Source organism: Cydia fagiglandana, chromosome Z, assembly GCF_963556715.1.
Source record: "Cydia fagiglandana chromosome Z, ilCydFagi1.1, whole genome shotgun sequence".
Taxonomy (NCBI): Eukaryota; Metazoa; Arthropoda; class Insecta; order Lepidoptera; family Tortricidae; genus Cydia; species Cydia fagiglandana.
Window position 1 is genome coordinate 25164053 of NC_085959.1, and position 16450 is coordinate 25180502.

The following is a 16450-nucleotide window of genomic DNA, read 5'->3' on the forward strand; positions in this document are numbered from 1 at the left end:
AAATAGTTCTTTACCTATAGATGACAGGAAAACCTATTAGAAATGTGCAGTCAAGCGCGAGTCGGACTTAATGTACGGAACCCTTAATACGCGAGTCCGACTCGCACTTGGCCGGTTTTTTTTAAACTCCTCTTGACGCTTAACCGCTGAACCGATTTCGTTGAAATTTGGTATAGAAATAGTTTGCGTCCCGGAACAGGACATAGGATAGATCTTATAACCAAAATCATCTTTTGAAGGTGTGAAAAGTGGCGTGGAAATTTGTACGGGAAATCAATAACCGCTGAACCGATTTATATTAAATTTGGGATGGTCTACATCTTTGATTTAGTTAAAAATGATAAAAAAAACATGACTTCAAACCTAAACTTATACAGTATTAACTTCAAAAAGTCAATTCTAAATTCCCCCCTACACCTCATTTCACACCTTTGAAGGATGATTTTTGAGATAACTTATTATCCCATCAAAAACATAAATGTAAAAAAGGAGAGCCAAGTTCAATACAAAAATTATGCTTGGCTGTGGGGTTCGCCGCAAAAAGAATGGAGATCTAAATGAGTGCCAAGTTCTATGCAAAATCCAAATATGTATTTATAGGAACAAACTAACATTATAAACAAGTATTAAACTCTATTTCTTTGTTTTATTGGATACCTATAACAATTGCTGTAATTAAAAAAAAATGCGAGATCTTAAAGCAGGTTAGATTTGACTTGGCCAGTTTTCATTACATAAGTCATTTTATAAAGTTATTCAACATATATATTTTGTAATTCTGATAAAAACTGGCCAAGCCAAATCTAACCTACTTTAAGATCTCACATTTTTTTTAAATAACAGCAATTGTTATAGGTATCCAATAAAGCAAAGAAATAGAGTTTAATACTTGTTTATAATGTTAGTTTGTTCCTATAAATACATATTTGGATTTTGCATAGAACTTGGCACTCATTTAGATCTCCATTCTTTTTGCGGCGAACCCCACAGCCAAGCATAATTTTTGTATTGAACTTGGCTCTCCTTTTTTACATTTATGTTTTTGATGGGATATCAATACTTTTTGTAAAGAAAACTAGGCAGGTATTGAGATTTAATGTTTTTTCTTGTGTTTCCGCTGCATGTTTTTTACTTCTGTTCTTTGTATTAATTATGTGGTGCCACGCGCCGGCAACGACACACCGTTGGCCGGTTGTTTAGCGCGTATTACAGGTTTTTTGTATGGGGACCCCCCCTATTTTCTAACTTTTTTTATTTTTAGATTTTTACCTACGCTTACACACAATTACCGAGATGGATTCCAAATTTCATCCTTCTAGGTCATCTGGAAGTAGGTTAGGTTTAGGTACTATATGTCAGTCACAATAAAAAAGAAATTTGTATGGGGACCCCCCCTATTTATTAACTTTTTTTGTTTTTAGATTTTTTCCTACGCTTACACACAATAACCGAGCTGGATTCCAAATTTCATCCTTCTAGGTCATCTGGAAGTAGGTTAGGTTTAGGTACTTATATGTCAGTCACAATAAAAAATAGTTTTTTTGTATGGGGACCCCTCCTATTTTATAACTTTTTTTTATTTTTAGATTTTTTCCTACGCTTTCACACAATAACTGAGCTGGATTCCAAATTTCATCCTTCTAGGTCATCTGGAAGTAGGTTAGGTTTAGGTACTATAAGTCTGTCAGTCAGTCTTAAAATTTACGACTTTTTGACCTTCATATCTTTATAACCGTTTGAGCTAGCTTCATGAAATTTGGGCTTCTAGATGTCCTTATGGATATAATTAAACACACGTAGTTTTATGTGTTTACGTTAAAGATGTTTTGAGTTATAGAAGGGTCAAAAGTGGCACCAAGTGGTTCTTGTAATATTACACTTGGCGCTGGCTAGCCAGTTCCTTTGCTTGAACTTGGCTTGACACGCTGCCGCGTGTCTAGATGTCCTGTCTCGGGACTCAAAATATATGTGTACTAAATTTAAATTAAAACTGTTCAGCAGTTTAAGCGTGAAGAGGAGTTTAAAAGAAAGTAAGTTTATATGTTTTTACTTTGGAATGGTGTCAATGTGATACCATAACTAAATTTGGTACTGCGAATTTATACGAAAACGATACCAAACATGGCCTCGTAGCTTTACTGTTATAGAAGTCAAAATAAAATTGAGAGCCCTAAATTCTTATTACTTGACCAAACTTGTGTAGAAGGAAAAGGAAAAATAAAAGTCTTCGGCAGGAATATAAGACACAAATATATTTTTTTTAGCGTTACTATTTCAATTATCAAATATAAACATACCTTGATTATATTATTCTAGTGAGATCCTCACAGATAAACAAAAACATTTACTTAAAAAATTACAAGGTGTAAATGTCACGGAACTTGTGAGAGTAATACGTGAAAAATAAAAACTTTTATGACAAAAAAATCTGGACACAATTTAAGAAGCATCCAATTGCGTCGAGGAATCATCTGTATTTTTGCTTGTTTCATTACCTCCTCGCTTCTTTTTTTGTCCTTTGTATTCTGTAGCAATTTGTTAGATCTGAAAATAAAGATAACTTGCGTCGTCACGGATGTCGATTTATAGGTTTTAGGGAGTGCAGAATTCGAAAACGATGATCATTTTATAATCCAAGATGGCCGCTACGGATTTTGTCATAAAAGTCGTCATGAATATCGTTTTATAGGTTTTAGGAAGTGCCGATTTCGAAAATGATGACCAGTTTGGAATCCAAGATGTGTGCCGTGCACTTTGTCATAAAAGTCGTCATGGATATCGTTATATAGGTTTTAGGGAGTGCAGAATTCGAAAATGATGACCATTTTGGATTCCAAGATTTCTGCCGTGCACTTTGTCATATAAGCCGTCATAGATGTTGATTTATAGGTGTTAGGAAGAGCAGATTTCGAAAATGATGACCATGACCAACAAAACGACATCCATGTCGACTTTTAACATAGTGCATGGCCGCCATCTTCGATTACAAAATAGTTATTATTTTCGAAATCTGCGCTCACTAAAACCTATAAAACGACAGCCATGACGACTTTAATGACATACTGCATGGCCGCCATTTTGGATTCCAAAATGGTCATCATTTTCGAAATCAGGGCCCCCTAAAACCTATAAAACGACACCCATGACAACTTTTATGACATAGTGCGTGGCCGCCATTTTGGATTCCAAAATGGCCATCATTTTTGAAATCTGCGTCCCCTAAAACCTACAAAACGACATCCATGACGACTTTTATGACATAGTGCATGGCCGCCATCTTGGAATCCAAAATGGTCATCGTTTTCGAAATCTGCGCCCCCTAAAACCTATAAAACGATACCCATGACGACTTTTATGACATAGTGCATGGCCACCATTTTGGAATCCAAAATGGTCATCATTTTCTAAATCTGCGCCCCCCAAAACCTATAAAACGACACCCATGACAACTTTTATGACAGTGCATGGCCGCCATTTTGGATTTCAAAATGGTCATCATTTTCTAAATCGGGGCCCCCTAAAACCTATAAAACGACATCCATGACGACTTTTATGACATAGTGCATGGCCGCCATTTTGGAATCGCAAATGGTTATCGTTTTCGAAATCTGCGCCCCCCAAAACCTATAAAACGACACCCATGACAACTTTCATGACATAGTGCATGGCCGCCATTCTGGATTCCAAAATGGTCATCATTTTCGAAAGCGGAGCCCCCTAAAACCTATAAAACGACATCCATGACGACTTTTATAACATAGTGCATGGCCGCCATTTTGGAATCCAAAATGGTCATCGTTTTCGAAATCTGCGCCCCCTAAAACCTATAAAACGACACCCATGACGACTTTTATGACATAGTGCATGGCCACCATTTTGGAATCCAAAATGGTCATCATTTTCTAAATCTGCGCCCCCCAAAACCTATAAAACGACATCCATGACGACGTTTATGACATAGTGCGTGGCCGCCATTTTGGAATCGAAAATGGTTATCGTTTTCGAAATCTGCGCCCCCCAAAACCTATAAAACGACACCCATGATGACTTTTATGACATAGTGCATGGCCGCCATTCTGGATTCCAAATTGGTCATCATTTTCGAAAGCGGGGCCCCCTAAAACCTATAAAACGACACCCATGACGACTTTTATGACATAGTGCATGGCTACCATTTTGGAATCCAAAATGGTCATCATTTTCTAAATCTGCGCCCCCCAAAACCTATAAAACGACACCCATGACGACTTTTATGACATAGTGCATGGCCACCATTTTGGAATCCAAAATGGTCATCATTTTCTAAATCTGCGCCCCCCAAAACCTATAAAACGACACCCATGACGACTTTTATTACATAGTGCATGGCCGCCATTTTGGATTTCAAAATGGTCATCATTTTCTAAATCGGGGCCCCCTAAAACCTATAAAACGACATCCATGACGACTTTTATGACATAGTGCATGGCCGCCATCTTAAAATCCAAAATGGTCATCATTTTTGAAATCTGCGCCTCCTAAAACCTATAAAACGACACCCCTGACGACTTTTATGGCATAGTGCATGGCCGCCATTTTGGATTCCAAAATGGTCATCATTTTCAAAATTGGGGCCCCCTAAAACGTATAAAACGACATCCATGACGACTTTTATGACACAGTGCATGGCCGCCATTTTGGATTCCAAAATGGTCATCATTTTCGAAATCGGCACTCCCTAAAACCAATAAATCGACACCCATCTCGACTTTTATGACAAAGTGTTTGGCTACCATCTGCAATCTGCATGCAAGACATTTCTATTATTTTTACGTACAAAAATGGCCCCCTGTCAACTTCCAACCGAGATTTAATCGATAATTTATTCGATTAATGTTCAGATTAATTCAATTTCAATCTATGTTAGGTCGACTAAACTAATCGTGATTAAAATTTGAGGATTAACTTTTTTTATTCCATTAATTAGTCGAATAAACAGTTAATCTATTAAGTCCCATCTCTGACCACGTCATTTTTACACTTTGAGAATATCTGAAAACAAATGAACACAAGGAGCCATTTTGCAAATCCAGTAACTTTGTTATTACTTTTGACAGCGCGTGTCATGTGCCTACACAGAGTCGACACAAAGTCGAAACATTTGCGACTACTTTGTGACTGCAATATTTCTCAGCCTTAAACATATTTATACATCATAATTAACAAGTTTCGTAGTATGTAAAGCGTTATTTCTGTTATTTAAGTATAGTATACGCATCGAAGTACTAAAAATGCATCAAATAATATATTTATGAACACAAGCACTGAGAAGTAAACAATTACATTTCCGGCTAAACTAAAACAATGTGGTGGCGCGTTGATTATATTACACTTAGTTTATCAAATCACTCGAGCAGTTTAATTCCCCATAATAATTTAAGTCCTATTGTAATATAAATGCAAACAATATATAATTACGTCTTGTAATTCGTTTTAGAGATGGCGTATTAATGTCACTTATTTTTATTTAACTATTTTTCCATCTGACAGTTTCCATTTGACAGGAACAAAATGAACGAATGATCGAATGATTTTGGCATAAAGTAGTCGCAAACCCGAAACAATGTGTGCACACGGCGACCACACTTTATGTCACTTTGTGTCATGTGTCGACCCTTCCCCATTTCTGGTAACTGTGTCGACACGGCGACGACTCTGCGACTGGAATTGTGACCGAAACAGACGGTGTCGACACAAGATGTGTCTACACCGCGTCGTAACGGCGACTGGAAATGGTTGTATGGGTACCTATAGCAATATACTTAATATGCTGACTCTACTTACTTGGATCATATTATTATGATGTTGGTGGTAAATGCGATTGTTAAAAGTCTACATAAATAGGTAGGTAAAGTAGTAGCTTTTAATGGTAAGCCCCTTTTATAATTACACCATGCATGTTTGTCCATCCGTCGGTCCTTCCGTTCGCAGCTTAGTTCAGGGATCTATGATCTATAGTACAAGAAACCTACATTTTGGTGCCCTTTTATTAATAAGTACCTACTTACTAGATTTTTTACACAAGTAAAATAAAATGGAATTTTATTTGCGCTTCTATTCTATTCTATGGTGTGGGGTGTCGTTGAATAAGGGTCTTGAATAGATAGTCAACAGAAATAATTTAACTAAAAGTATTGTGTCCGCCCTCTAACTTTTGAACCGCGTGTCAAAAAAAAAATATGGTAAAAATCATGAAATTTTCCATCATTTCCATGAAACGTTTTTAATGAAATAATTATTCGTACATCAAGAGATCAACGTTTGATATTTCTTCGAGTGTTTATTTTGAGTCCCGTGCAAGCGAAATATGTTCGAAACTAAATAACTTTGATCTCTTGTTGTACATACAATTTTCACCTCAAGAGTGAGAACATATTAGACAACCTGAACCTGAAAAATGTAGGTAAATCCTTCTTCATCACTTATTCACCCACGTTTTCTTAATATATTCTAACAATTACATTTAAATATCGCAATCAAACACGAAAACAAAACGAAAAAAAAATCAGTAAAATAATATGTAAATAACTAACATCAATTGACACTTCAATCGACAACTTTTTTTTGTAAAGAAGTTTGCAAGATACAGTCCAAATCGCAGACACTACTATTTGTCACTCATATTAAAGATTATTAAAAGTACTTAAAATTATTAATTTTGTGTGATAATCTGTGCTTTTTGATATCATTATTTTAATAGTAAAACTATTTTTCACCTCAGCAGCTCGATCAAGGGTACTTTGCTTCGTAAAAACAGTGAGCAAAATACGATTTTGCTCACTGAGCGAGACCAAATGACATTCAAGTGACCTTCATAGTCAAATGTCATTTCAACATGCGGGGTCTAATACAAGATCGAAATACTTGGGTTCTATTATCTCTGTCCCTTTCACACTGTTAGCAAAAAGAAACAGACAACAAAAAGTTAAAACAACATTCAACGGCATATTGACGGTTTATAATAGACCCCCGAAAAACTTCAGACCGCATCGTTCCAAACCACGTACGAGTATGAATTCTTAATAATAAATTAATAAAAATAAAGTTGTAGATTTGATAAAAACTAATAAAATACTATATTTTAGGTATTTTATTGTACAGTTAAAATAATGAACTCAAAAAATACACAGATTATAACGCATAATTAATTATTTTAGTTTTAAGAATTTCTACCATAGTTGACAAATATATAGTCCTCCTCATCGTTTTCGATGACGGCGACCCCAGATAAACATCATGGACGCTGTCTAGCGTGAGCCCTTATGTGACTGTGAGTACGTATCCGCAATTCGGACCGTATTGTACAAGTTTTTTTTACAAAAAATTAGTTATTTGTTTCACTCGGGGGCAAAGTTGTTGTTTAACCGCTCATGCTAATATTGATACCCTAGCAAGCGAAAGAATCCAAAATTAAATCACGAGCGTAGCGAGTGGTTTGAGAAATGGAATTTTGAGCGTTGCGAGGGTTTCAAAGCACGAGGGTTAAACAAAATTTGCCCCCGAGTGAAACACAAAATTTTTCACCACACCAACCCGAAGAAAATATTAAATGCAAATATCAAACAAAATCAAATCCAAATGAAGGTTATTAAATACTTATCATCCAAAATCAAAATTTAAAAGTCAATTCTACCAGTAAACATAAGAAAACAACTCAAAATTAGCATTTGATCACTTTGCCTCACATGTGAATAAAATGCAACGTTGCTATCAGTTTTTGAAGTGCAAAGTAAGCCTTTCCGAGGTGGTGTGGTGAAAAAGCATTTTTGCCCAAGCTGAAATGAAAACCTTTGCTAGTTCAATAAATCTGCTCCACATTCCGATCCCAAAAATCAAAGAAAGACTTACAGTACGGAAATTACACTGTGTTGTCGCACCCAAAAACGGTATATAATATGTCGAAACTATTATCATTCGTGATCACATACTCGTAGCATCATTATCAGAAACTATTAGACAACACAACTCTTACTCACTCTTACTTACAAATCTGCTTAGAAACGCCTGGCGTTGACAATGAAAGGGACTTTTTAATATGGAACAATTAATGACCTGGACCGGAGATTCCGGCTGGTCACATTCAACATGCAAATTACCAATTCCCAAGAAAACAACGCCCTAGGCTAACACCTTGTCCTATGAATGCTACACTTGATTGTGTTGGAACAAGTGCGTTCAGACCCTTCAATTTACACAGTTGGCCGAACTAACCATGTTAAGGTTTAACCGAAGTCATTCTGATGATTGAAATAGTACGTACGGATACTTAGTTTACTAATTTTACCATTGTACATGAAGGCTATTTTAATTTGTGTGTAAGTATGAACGCAGTGCTATTGTGTATTTCCCGGACACCGTTGAACTGAAGACAGCCTTCTATTTGCGGTGGGATATTGACCGCGGCGGTGGGCACCTTTATTTACTTACACACTGCTAGATCACGTCGGCTGCAGCTAAATATAGCGTAATGTTATTACTACGAGTACACTGTAATGCGAGTGTGAAATCCACGTCAGCTAGCGAGCAGAGCGGCAGAACTGGGCTGTACTGTACCAAAACCAAACTGCTAAAAATACAACAGGTCCAAAGAGATCATGTAACATTACAAACTGCTAGATTGACCAAAAAGTACTCAATTACGTGCTTACAACCAGCCATACGTTTCAGCTAGAAATTTTACAACTGACTCAGACGCTCCGACGTGGCAATAAGTTACTTAAACATTTTTTGATCTAGGACAAAGTTTTTCCTCAGGGGGCCGATTTTTGAAATTCGACCACTCGATTTCGTGTATTTCGTTAAATGATGTCTCCACTACTAGGCATTTAAATTCTACTAATAGAATTGAAATCGAGTGGTCAATACCACTAGATTCCAAATTTCATACGCTCGTATTTCAAAAATTTGCATTTCATCGTTTTCCACCGATTTTCGAGTGACGAAATCGAGCGGTCGAAATGCAAAAGTCGGCCCCCAGGGCTAATGTAGCCCGCAGTTCCGGTATAACTCGGCATAAGACATAAGTACAAACTTTCACACATGTAAAATTGGTAGGAAAAAAGAAACAGTTTCGTGGCCCTGTAACGTAAACAAAATGTTAACCGACGATGGATACTATCCAACAGCTCGGGCATGCGATCATGCTCACGGATATGAATAACTTTTGTAATAATATAGGGTGATGAGGCTAACTTTACACTTTTTCCAAGACTTGTGATGCCAAGCGTCATTTTACCTACCGTTTTATAAGCCAGGCAATGTTTGGCACGGTAGGCAATGCTGAACTAGTTTACGGTAATTAAAATCTTCTAATGTCTCCTCTACACGATGGGCCAGCGTCGGCCACTCCAAGGGACGCATTTATGCGTTAGAGGGAGCAACTGATATTGCTATTTCATTCTACCGCATGGCTGCGTCCCTTGGAGTGGCCGACGTTGGCCCATCGTGTAGAGGAGCCATAAGACCATTTCCACGTAGCTGAACAGAATCAAGTAGCTACCCTCACTGACCCAAATAAAATTGTAACTACGGAACCCTACACTAGACATGGCCCGACATGCTCATGGCCTAATTTTTTTATTCTATACGAATTATAAAAAGCGGCCAAGTGCGAGTCGGACTCGCCCATGAAGGGTTCCGTAACAGCAAGTAACATAATAAAATTGCGGCTTACGGTTTATGACGTATTAAAAAAAAACTACTTACCAAATCTTGTTCAAACCAATTTTCGGTGGAAGTTTGCATGGTAATGTACATCATATATTTTTTTTAGTTTTATCATACTCTTATTTTAGAAGTTACAGGGGGGGGGGGGGACACATTTTACCACTTTGGAAGTGTCTCTCGCGCAAACTATTCAGTTTAGAAGAAAATTATATTAGAAACTTCAATATCATTTTTGAAGACCTATCCATAGATACCCCACACGTATGGGTTTGATGATAAAAATTTTTCTATGTATGGGGAACCCTAAAAACTTATTGTTACTTATTTAAATCTTAATGCGGTTCACAGAATACATCTACTTACCAAGTTTCAACAGTATAGTGCTTATAGTTTCGGAACAAAGCGGCTGTGACATACGGACGGACAGACAGACAGACAGACATGACGAATCTATAAGGGTTCCGTTTTTTGCCATTTGGCTACGGAACCCTAAAAAGGCGAATCGCTTTAATGGAAGGATAGTTTACTTAAGAATGCAGTTGACTCGTAAACCGTAAACCGAGCATGAACAATGCACACTTCCTCGCCGCTTGTAGTTATTCGAACACTTTTTTCACAAATGCTACTTTTTCAACTGTTAGCGAGTTCTGGTCTGGTGTCGTAGACGCGACATTAATGCTTAGTTCCTAATTTCTTCGACGGTTAGTTGGTAATTAGTCGGTTAGTTTTCTTTCGTTGAAATTGTTTAACTTAGGTACCTATTGATAGTTATTAATTTATTATTTATCTATATATTGGAATTATATTTATACCAATTCTTTGTTTATGCCTAGGGGTTTGTGAATGTTCTCTAGTTTCCGTATTTGGATAAAACACCATCGGCATTTTTTTTTCATTATTTATAAAACTTTACAATTTAAATTATGTTTTATCTTTATCCCTTCCTTTCTTACAAACACATAAGTCAAAATGACAGATAAAGACAAACGATTATTAGCTACTTGAGGCTTGTAGCGTGTTTATGATTAAGGGGGAAAATATTTTTCATCCCCCTTGCTCATATAGAGGGTGGTATTTTAAGCAGGTTTACCCTTGATCTATCTCAAGTCCCTTGGTCTAAATTCTAACTCAAACAGGACTACCCAGTCTATCTCATGGCGAGACACTGTCGCGCCAATCATGTGCTAGTCCGGTAGCAACGCTAGCTGGCGCGGAGACGCGTGTGACGGATTTTACCCGTGATGGTACGCAAGGCAGCAAGGGCTCTTCTCTTATGTGACTTGATGTTTTTTTCTGACTTTCTTCATGCAAGTGTGATGAATAACTTTGTGTGTTATGGCCAGACATCGTAAACTTTACAGCATTTTTGGTGCAGCGGAGTGGTGTTAACGGAATTGGTATAGATAATTCCAACTGAAATGGTAAATTAAGGTTAATATTAACGCTGCACCAAAAATGCTGTAAAAGTTACGATGTCTGGTTATGGCACAAGCATTTTGTACTGAAAATTAAAATACAGGAGGTGCATCGTGTTCCTTTGACTCTCGCTAACCATTTTGTCCATACCTCCCTTACTCCACAATGTATTATTTAATGTTCAGAACAAATTAAGTAGGTATACTCATTTATTTGCCGATAATTATTCATACACGTACGAAAATGACGCCGATAGGTAGCATACATATACATACGCTCGAAAATTTGTCTTTTCTCTGAACATATTATATTTTACATACATACATATACAAACGCTCGAAAATTTGTCTTATCTCTGAGCATATATGTTTTATCGTGTATACGAGTAGTAGGTATCTGTATAAGGTGTGAACACAATGCTTCGCCTAGTGGGCACTTCACCCAGATGCCACGCGCCGCTCTCCCGTGCCCCATCCCTCGATGTAGTTCATTTTACTTATCTCTTATCTTGCTTAGGCACACGCCAGATTGTCTAAACTTAAAAATTCAGACAAAGAATATTTAGGGCCAGTAGCACCAACCAAAGAGCATATAATCACTACGTTTTAAGAGTCGGCACTCTCGAACAATCCTCGAACCGAATTATGAACGTACATATCCCAGCACACCAAATACAGGCTTAAAGATCTCGCATCCAGGCCATAATTGTTAAATAAAAACCCCACACAATACTACCAACACAAAAAAAACAACGCTAGGGCTCGACACTTCCAGTACCTACTGTTTATCGATATCGATAAATGTGCGATACGTGCTGCTGTATTTACCTACTGTACTACTGTAACAGTACATTTTGAGAATCACGTGGATTAATAAAATAAAAGAACATTATATATATAAACAATTTTACTTTACATGATAAAAATAACATAGTTTATTATTCAAGTAGGCATATTACAATATGCTGAATTCGCGCGCATTCTTTTTTAATCTGGTCCCTTTTTATTGCAGGCACTGGATGGAGAATGATTTCCACAAATGAACTTGTTTCTATTCAGCTTTTGAATAGGTAAATAAATACGCCAAATCCTCATTTCCTTTTCCTCAGCTTTGCCTATAATCGACATCTGAAATAAAGAGATTATCGATAAAATTGGTCGTACACTATTCGTGTCATAGGTTACTTAGACTTTTTTACTTAAAAATACTTTATTCACAAAATATTTTCGTTTTAATCATGGATTGTATACGACTAAAACTAATTAAATTAGTAACTGTTAACGACTCAAAGTAAAAAATAAAAATATTGCATACAAACATCAGTTTACCGACCTGTTCGGATCAAGTTGGAAATTTGGCCAAAAATGCGTCAGTAGTTAGTCTTCTTACACACCCACTACAAACTTCACATTTCCTTAAAGATTTACCCCTCATTTAAATAACAGCTAAAGTTATTTTACCAATTACGTTCACGACAATTCAAATGACGTTTGACGTTTTACTACCAATCATACCAACCTAAAGAAAAGTAAGTATAATACGTCTATGTCAAAAGCAAGTATGGTATGTGCCACCAAAATGCAACAGCAGTCATTTTAATTCGATAAGATCATTTCTATGCCTCAATGTTGGTAACAAGTGCTTTCATAATTTATCAAAGTATGGGGTGTCGATGGGCTGGCACCAACCACAACTGACGAACAATACTTATCAACGGCAAACTGCAGTGAATTATGAAATTTCCCGTACCGACATAATTATAACAACAAAATTTAGCAAGACATAGCAGCAACCAACTCATAGTCGACCAAAGTCAAGTATAATTCTATAGATCATAGAACCCTTTATAGAGTACCAATTTTATTTATAGACTATGTACCGAAAAGCAATCAGTAAATGAATGAGTTACCTCCTACCTACTTGCGTAGGCGTGTTGTGTGTGAGCCTAACAGCGGCGCTGTACGGCAAACTGTACGTGACCCGGTTCCGTAAGCGTGTTCCAACCTGGGTCGCCGTGTCGAGTCGAGACGTGTCCTTTATGCTCTACCTCACACCATCTTGTGAGAAATCTTCCAGGGTTCAGCGCAGTTGTCATGTTTAGATATGGGTTTCCAGGAAAGAGAATTCAGAATACAATTACAGTCCTTTAACTCCTTTTTACACGCTTTTTTTCATTTCACTTTCATTGTTCGTTTGTATTTAACAATGTATATTTAATTGTTTTCAAAATAAACAGACTATTTTTCGATCACTTACGAAGTTGCAGATTCTTGTAAAATCGGTGACATATCAATATCATGAGGACACGAGCTAACCTGATTCATAATATAAAGACACTTATATTATGAATCAGGTTTAGCTATCGTCATATTACATTACATATTTAGGACACTTTCTTATCCTATTGTTCTCTTTTTTTTTATTATTGTTTATAAGTATTCTCTCATACAAAAAAAAAAGTACATATATTCTGTTTAATTACTGACATGTTATCTTTGTAGTTTTGTTTGTTTTATGTTTTTGGTTGTACATACAAGCAAATTACCATCAACCCGCATATATGTAAATGTGGTTCAGTGAAGGGGACGGACTGAAAATCAGCGCTGCGCAGGCAATTTGTAACGAAATGACTGACGCAGCGTATGCTGAGCCCGTTCCTTTTGCCTCACAATTTTTATTTTTAGTTATTACCTATATTTGTTGCCTGTATGTTTTGTGTGTTGCAATAAATGGCTTCTTATTCTTATATTAACAAAGACAGAAATTACCAATCGGAGAAAGAGAGAGACAAAATCTCTGTCCAATATGTTGGCATACAGTGGGCACAAATGAGACAGTACGCGCACTGTGCGGCACCGCATGCCAGAAAACGGAATCGTCCGTGACGGAAAGTAATCGTACATGTAGCATGGTAACAGATCGACGACTCTTCCTTTCGCGGAAGTGGCGATGGCGCACCTCGCTATACTCCACACAGAGCGCGTTGTGCCATCAGTAACACTCATTCCAATATTTTATATACGAGGTAAATTCGTAGAAATAGTTATATGTGCACATAATGCAACAAGAAAAGTCTGTAACCATTTTAATAGCACACGCAGTGCAAGTGTTATTTTAAACGTCAAACTTCTATGAAATTTTTCTTAACTTCCTGGTCTAATTCTAAATATTCCTTCTACTTTACGGCATGTAAATTAAAATATTTTAATAGTTATTTGTTTTACAAGGGGGCAAAGTTGTTGTTTAACCGCTCGTGCTAATATTGATACCCGAGCAAGCGAAAGATTCCAAAATTGAACCACGAGCGTAGCGAGTGGTTCGTATAATGGAATCTTGAGCGTTGCGAGGGTTTCAAAGCACGAGGGTTAAACTAAATTTGCCCCCGAGTGAAACACAAAATTTTTCACCACACCAACCCGAAGCAAATTTTAAATGTAAAATATCAAACCAAATCAAATCCAAATCAATGTTATTAAATATTTATCATCCAAAAACATAATTCAAAAGTCAATTCTAGCAGAAAACATAAGAAACTAACTCAAAATTTGCGTTTGATTACTTTGTCTCACATGTGAATAAAATGCAACTTTGCTATCAGTTTTCGAAGTGCAAAGTAAGCCTTTCCGAGCTGGTGTGGTGAAATAAAATGGTGTACCTCAAGCTATTTGTAAACGCTTCATAATGCGGTATCTGTGTAGTGTCATACAGCATACAGACACACTAAACTGTTTCTTGTGCTATTAAATTCAATCGATTAAACCCGAGTTTCTCCGGGGAGTCGGTTGATGACTTCATTGTGTTGATTATTATTTTCTCCACAAAAAGTATTATAATGGTTGATGCGAGTGGTATCTCGCGGGTGGTCTATGTAATTACGGAGAGCCATTACAACATCTTTATCGCCTTCTCTTTCACACTCGAACATTCAGTGTTTGGTGGACTTAATGGTTCCCTCTTGAAACTTAAACCTTCCTTTCCTCAATTTGTATAGGAAGGTACGTTCTTAAGGAAGCAATATTTATTTTTTTATTTTAATCTCTCAATGGAGGGTTTTAGGATCCCCCCCCACACCCTCTCACCCTGGTGATATATTCTGAGATTTGTCTCAAATACCTCCCTCCTCCCTAATCTCACGTGAGTTCTTTCAAATTTAGTATTTTGAGTATAAATGAGTTTGATTTAATAAACAAAACACAGTTATGCTTTATTATTTTATTTATTTATTTTTCTTCGTAAGTTAGGTACTTTCATAACATGAATATAAAAGTAGAATACAATTCCAGATGCGGACGGGTTATGCGGCATGCAGGGGTGCTGCGGGCCGGCTGCCCGCGGGCCGCTCACGCAGCAGGCGCGCCGGCAGCTCGAGGACGCGCTGCGCAGCGAGCTCGGCAAACTGGCGGACGTACTCGGCAACCGGGCCAAGCGGTTTGACGGTAACTAACACACCTTACAATATCCTATCATATTTACCTACTTACACTAATAATTGGGAAGCTTTGGAGGCCTAGTGGTAACTCACTGCTACTTTCCTCCCCGTAACCGTAAGTTCTTAAAACTTATGTACGGTACGAAATATCATTTGATATGTATTTATGTAACAATAGTTTTTTTTAAGAAAAAAGTAAATCATCGTGAGGATACCGGACTTGTACTAAAGATACCTATTTTCCGCTCTGGAGAAGGCTGTAGCTTACGTAAAAACTTAGAGATGTATTAGGTCTCCAAGTGTCCAAAACTAAGACTAAATAAGATGCGTCAATTCTACTCTCTACTGGACACTAGCATGCTTATTTACATGAAATACCAAGACACAACCAGCCACTACAGTGATATGCTGATATGTAATGTAGTGCCGTGCCAGGCTGACACTGACACTGAGTTGGATGTCGATCCTGGGTGTTATTCCAATTGCTTACTACCAAGCGGGGGCGCTCTGGTGAACCAGCGCACCAGCGCTCTCCGGTTACACATATGCCTACATAGTTGTTGTTTCTTGTTAGGAATCTCTAGATACAGTTAAACTCTGTCGCCTGAATGTGAGCGTTCGACTCGTTTGCCTTTGGGAACCCCGACGATTAGCCAGCCGGGTATTTTTAGCGTGCAATGCAGCGTCGACTTATCGCCAGGACTGCATTTAAATCAACGTAGGTACCTAATACGTCAAACTATATACTTTTCTTGGACTGGAGTATTTAATAATCTTAGGAATGTGCCTGCACTATGGAATTTATAGTTATGAAAAGAGATTCATTACAAACAAGAGAAAGAAAAGTTCTCGTAAGTTGTAAGCATAGAAAGAGTTTTTTATGGAACAGTTATTAGTCTT

General features: G+C 37.2%; 1 protein-coding gene across 1 annotated transcript in view; it reads left to right on the plus strand.

The window, feature by feature from the left end:
• LOC134678269 (uncharacterized) overlaps positions 1 to 16450 on the plus strand; it is a 77028-nt gene that overhangs the window by 20619 nt on the left and 39959 nt on the right. Inside the window, exon 2 of the mRNA XM_063536752.1 lies at positions 15405 to 15557. Coding sequence (XP_063392822.1) covers positions 15405 to 15557 — 153 coding nt within the window. The remainder of the gene's footprint in view (positions 1 to 15404; positions 15558 to 16450) is intronic.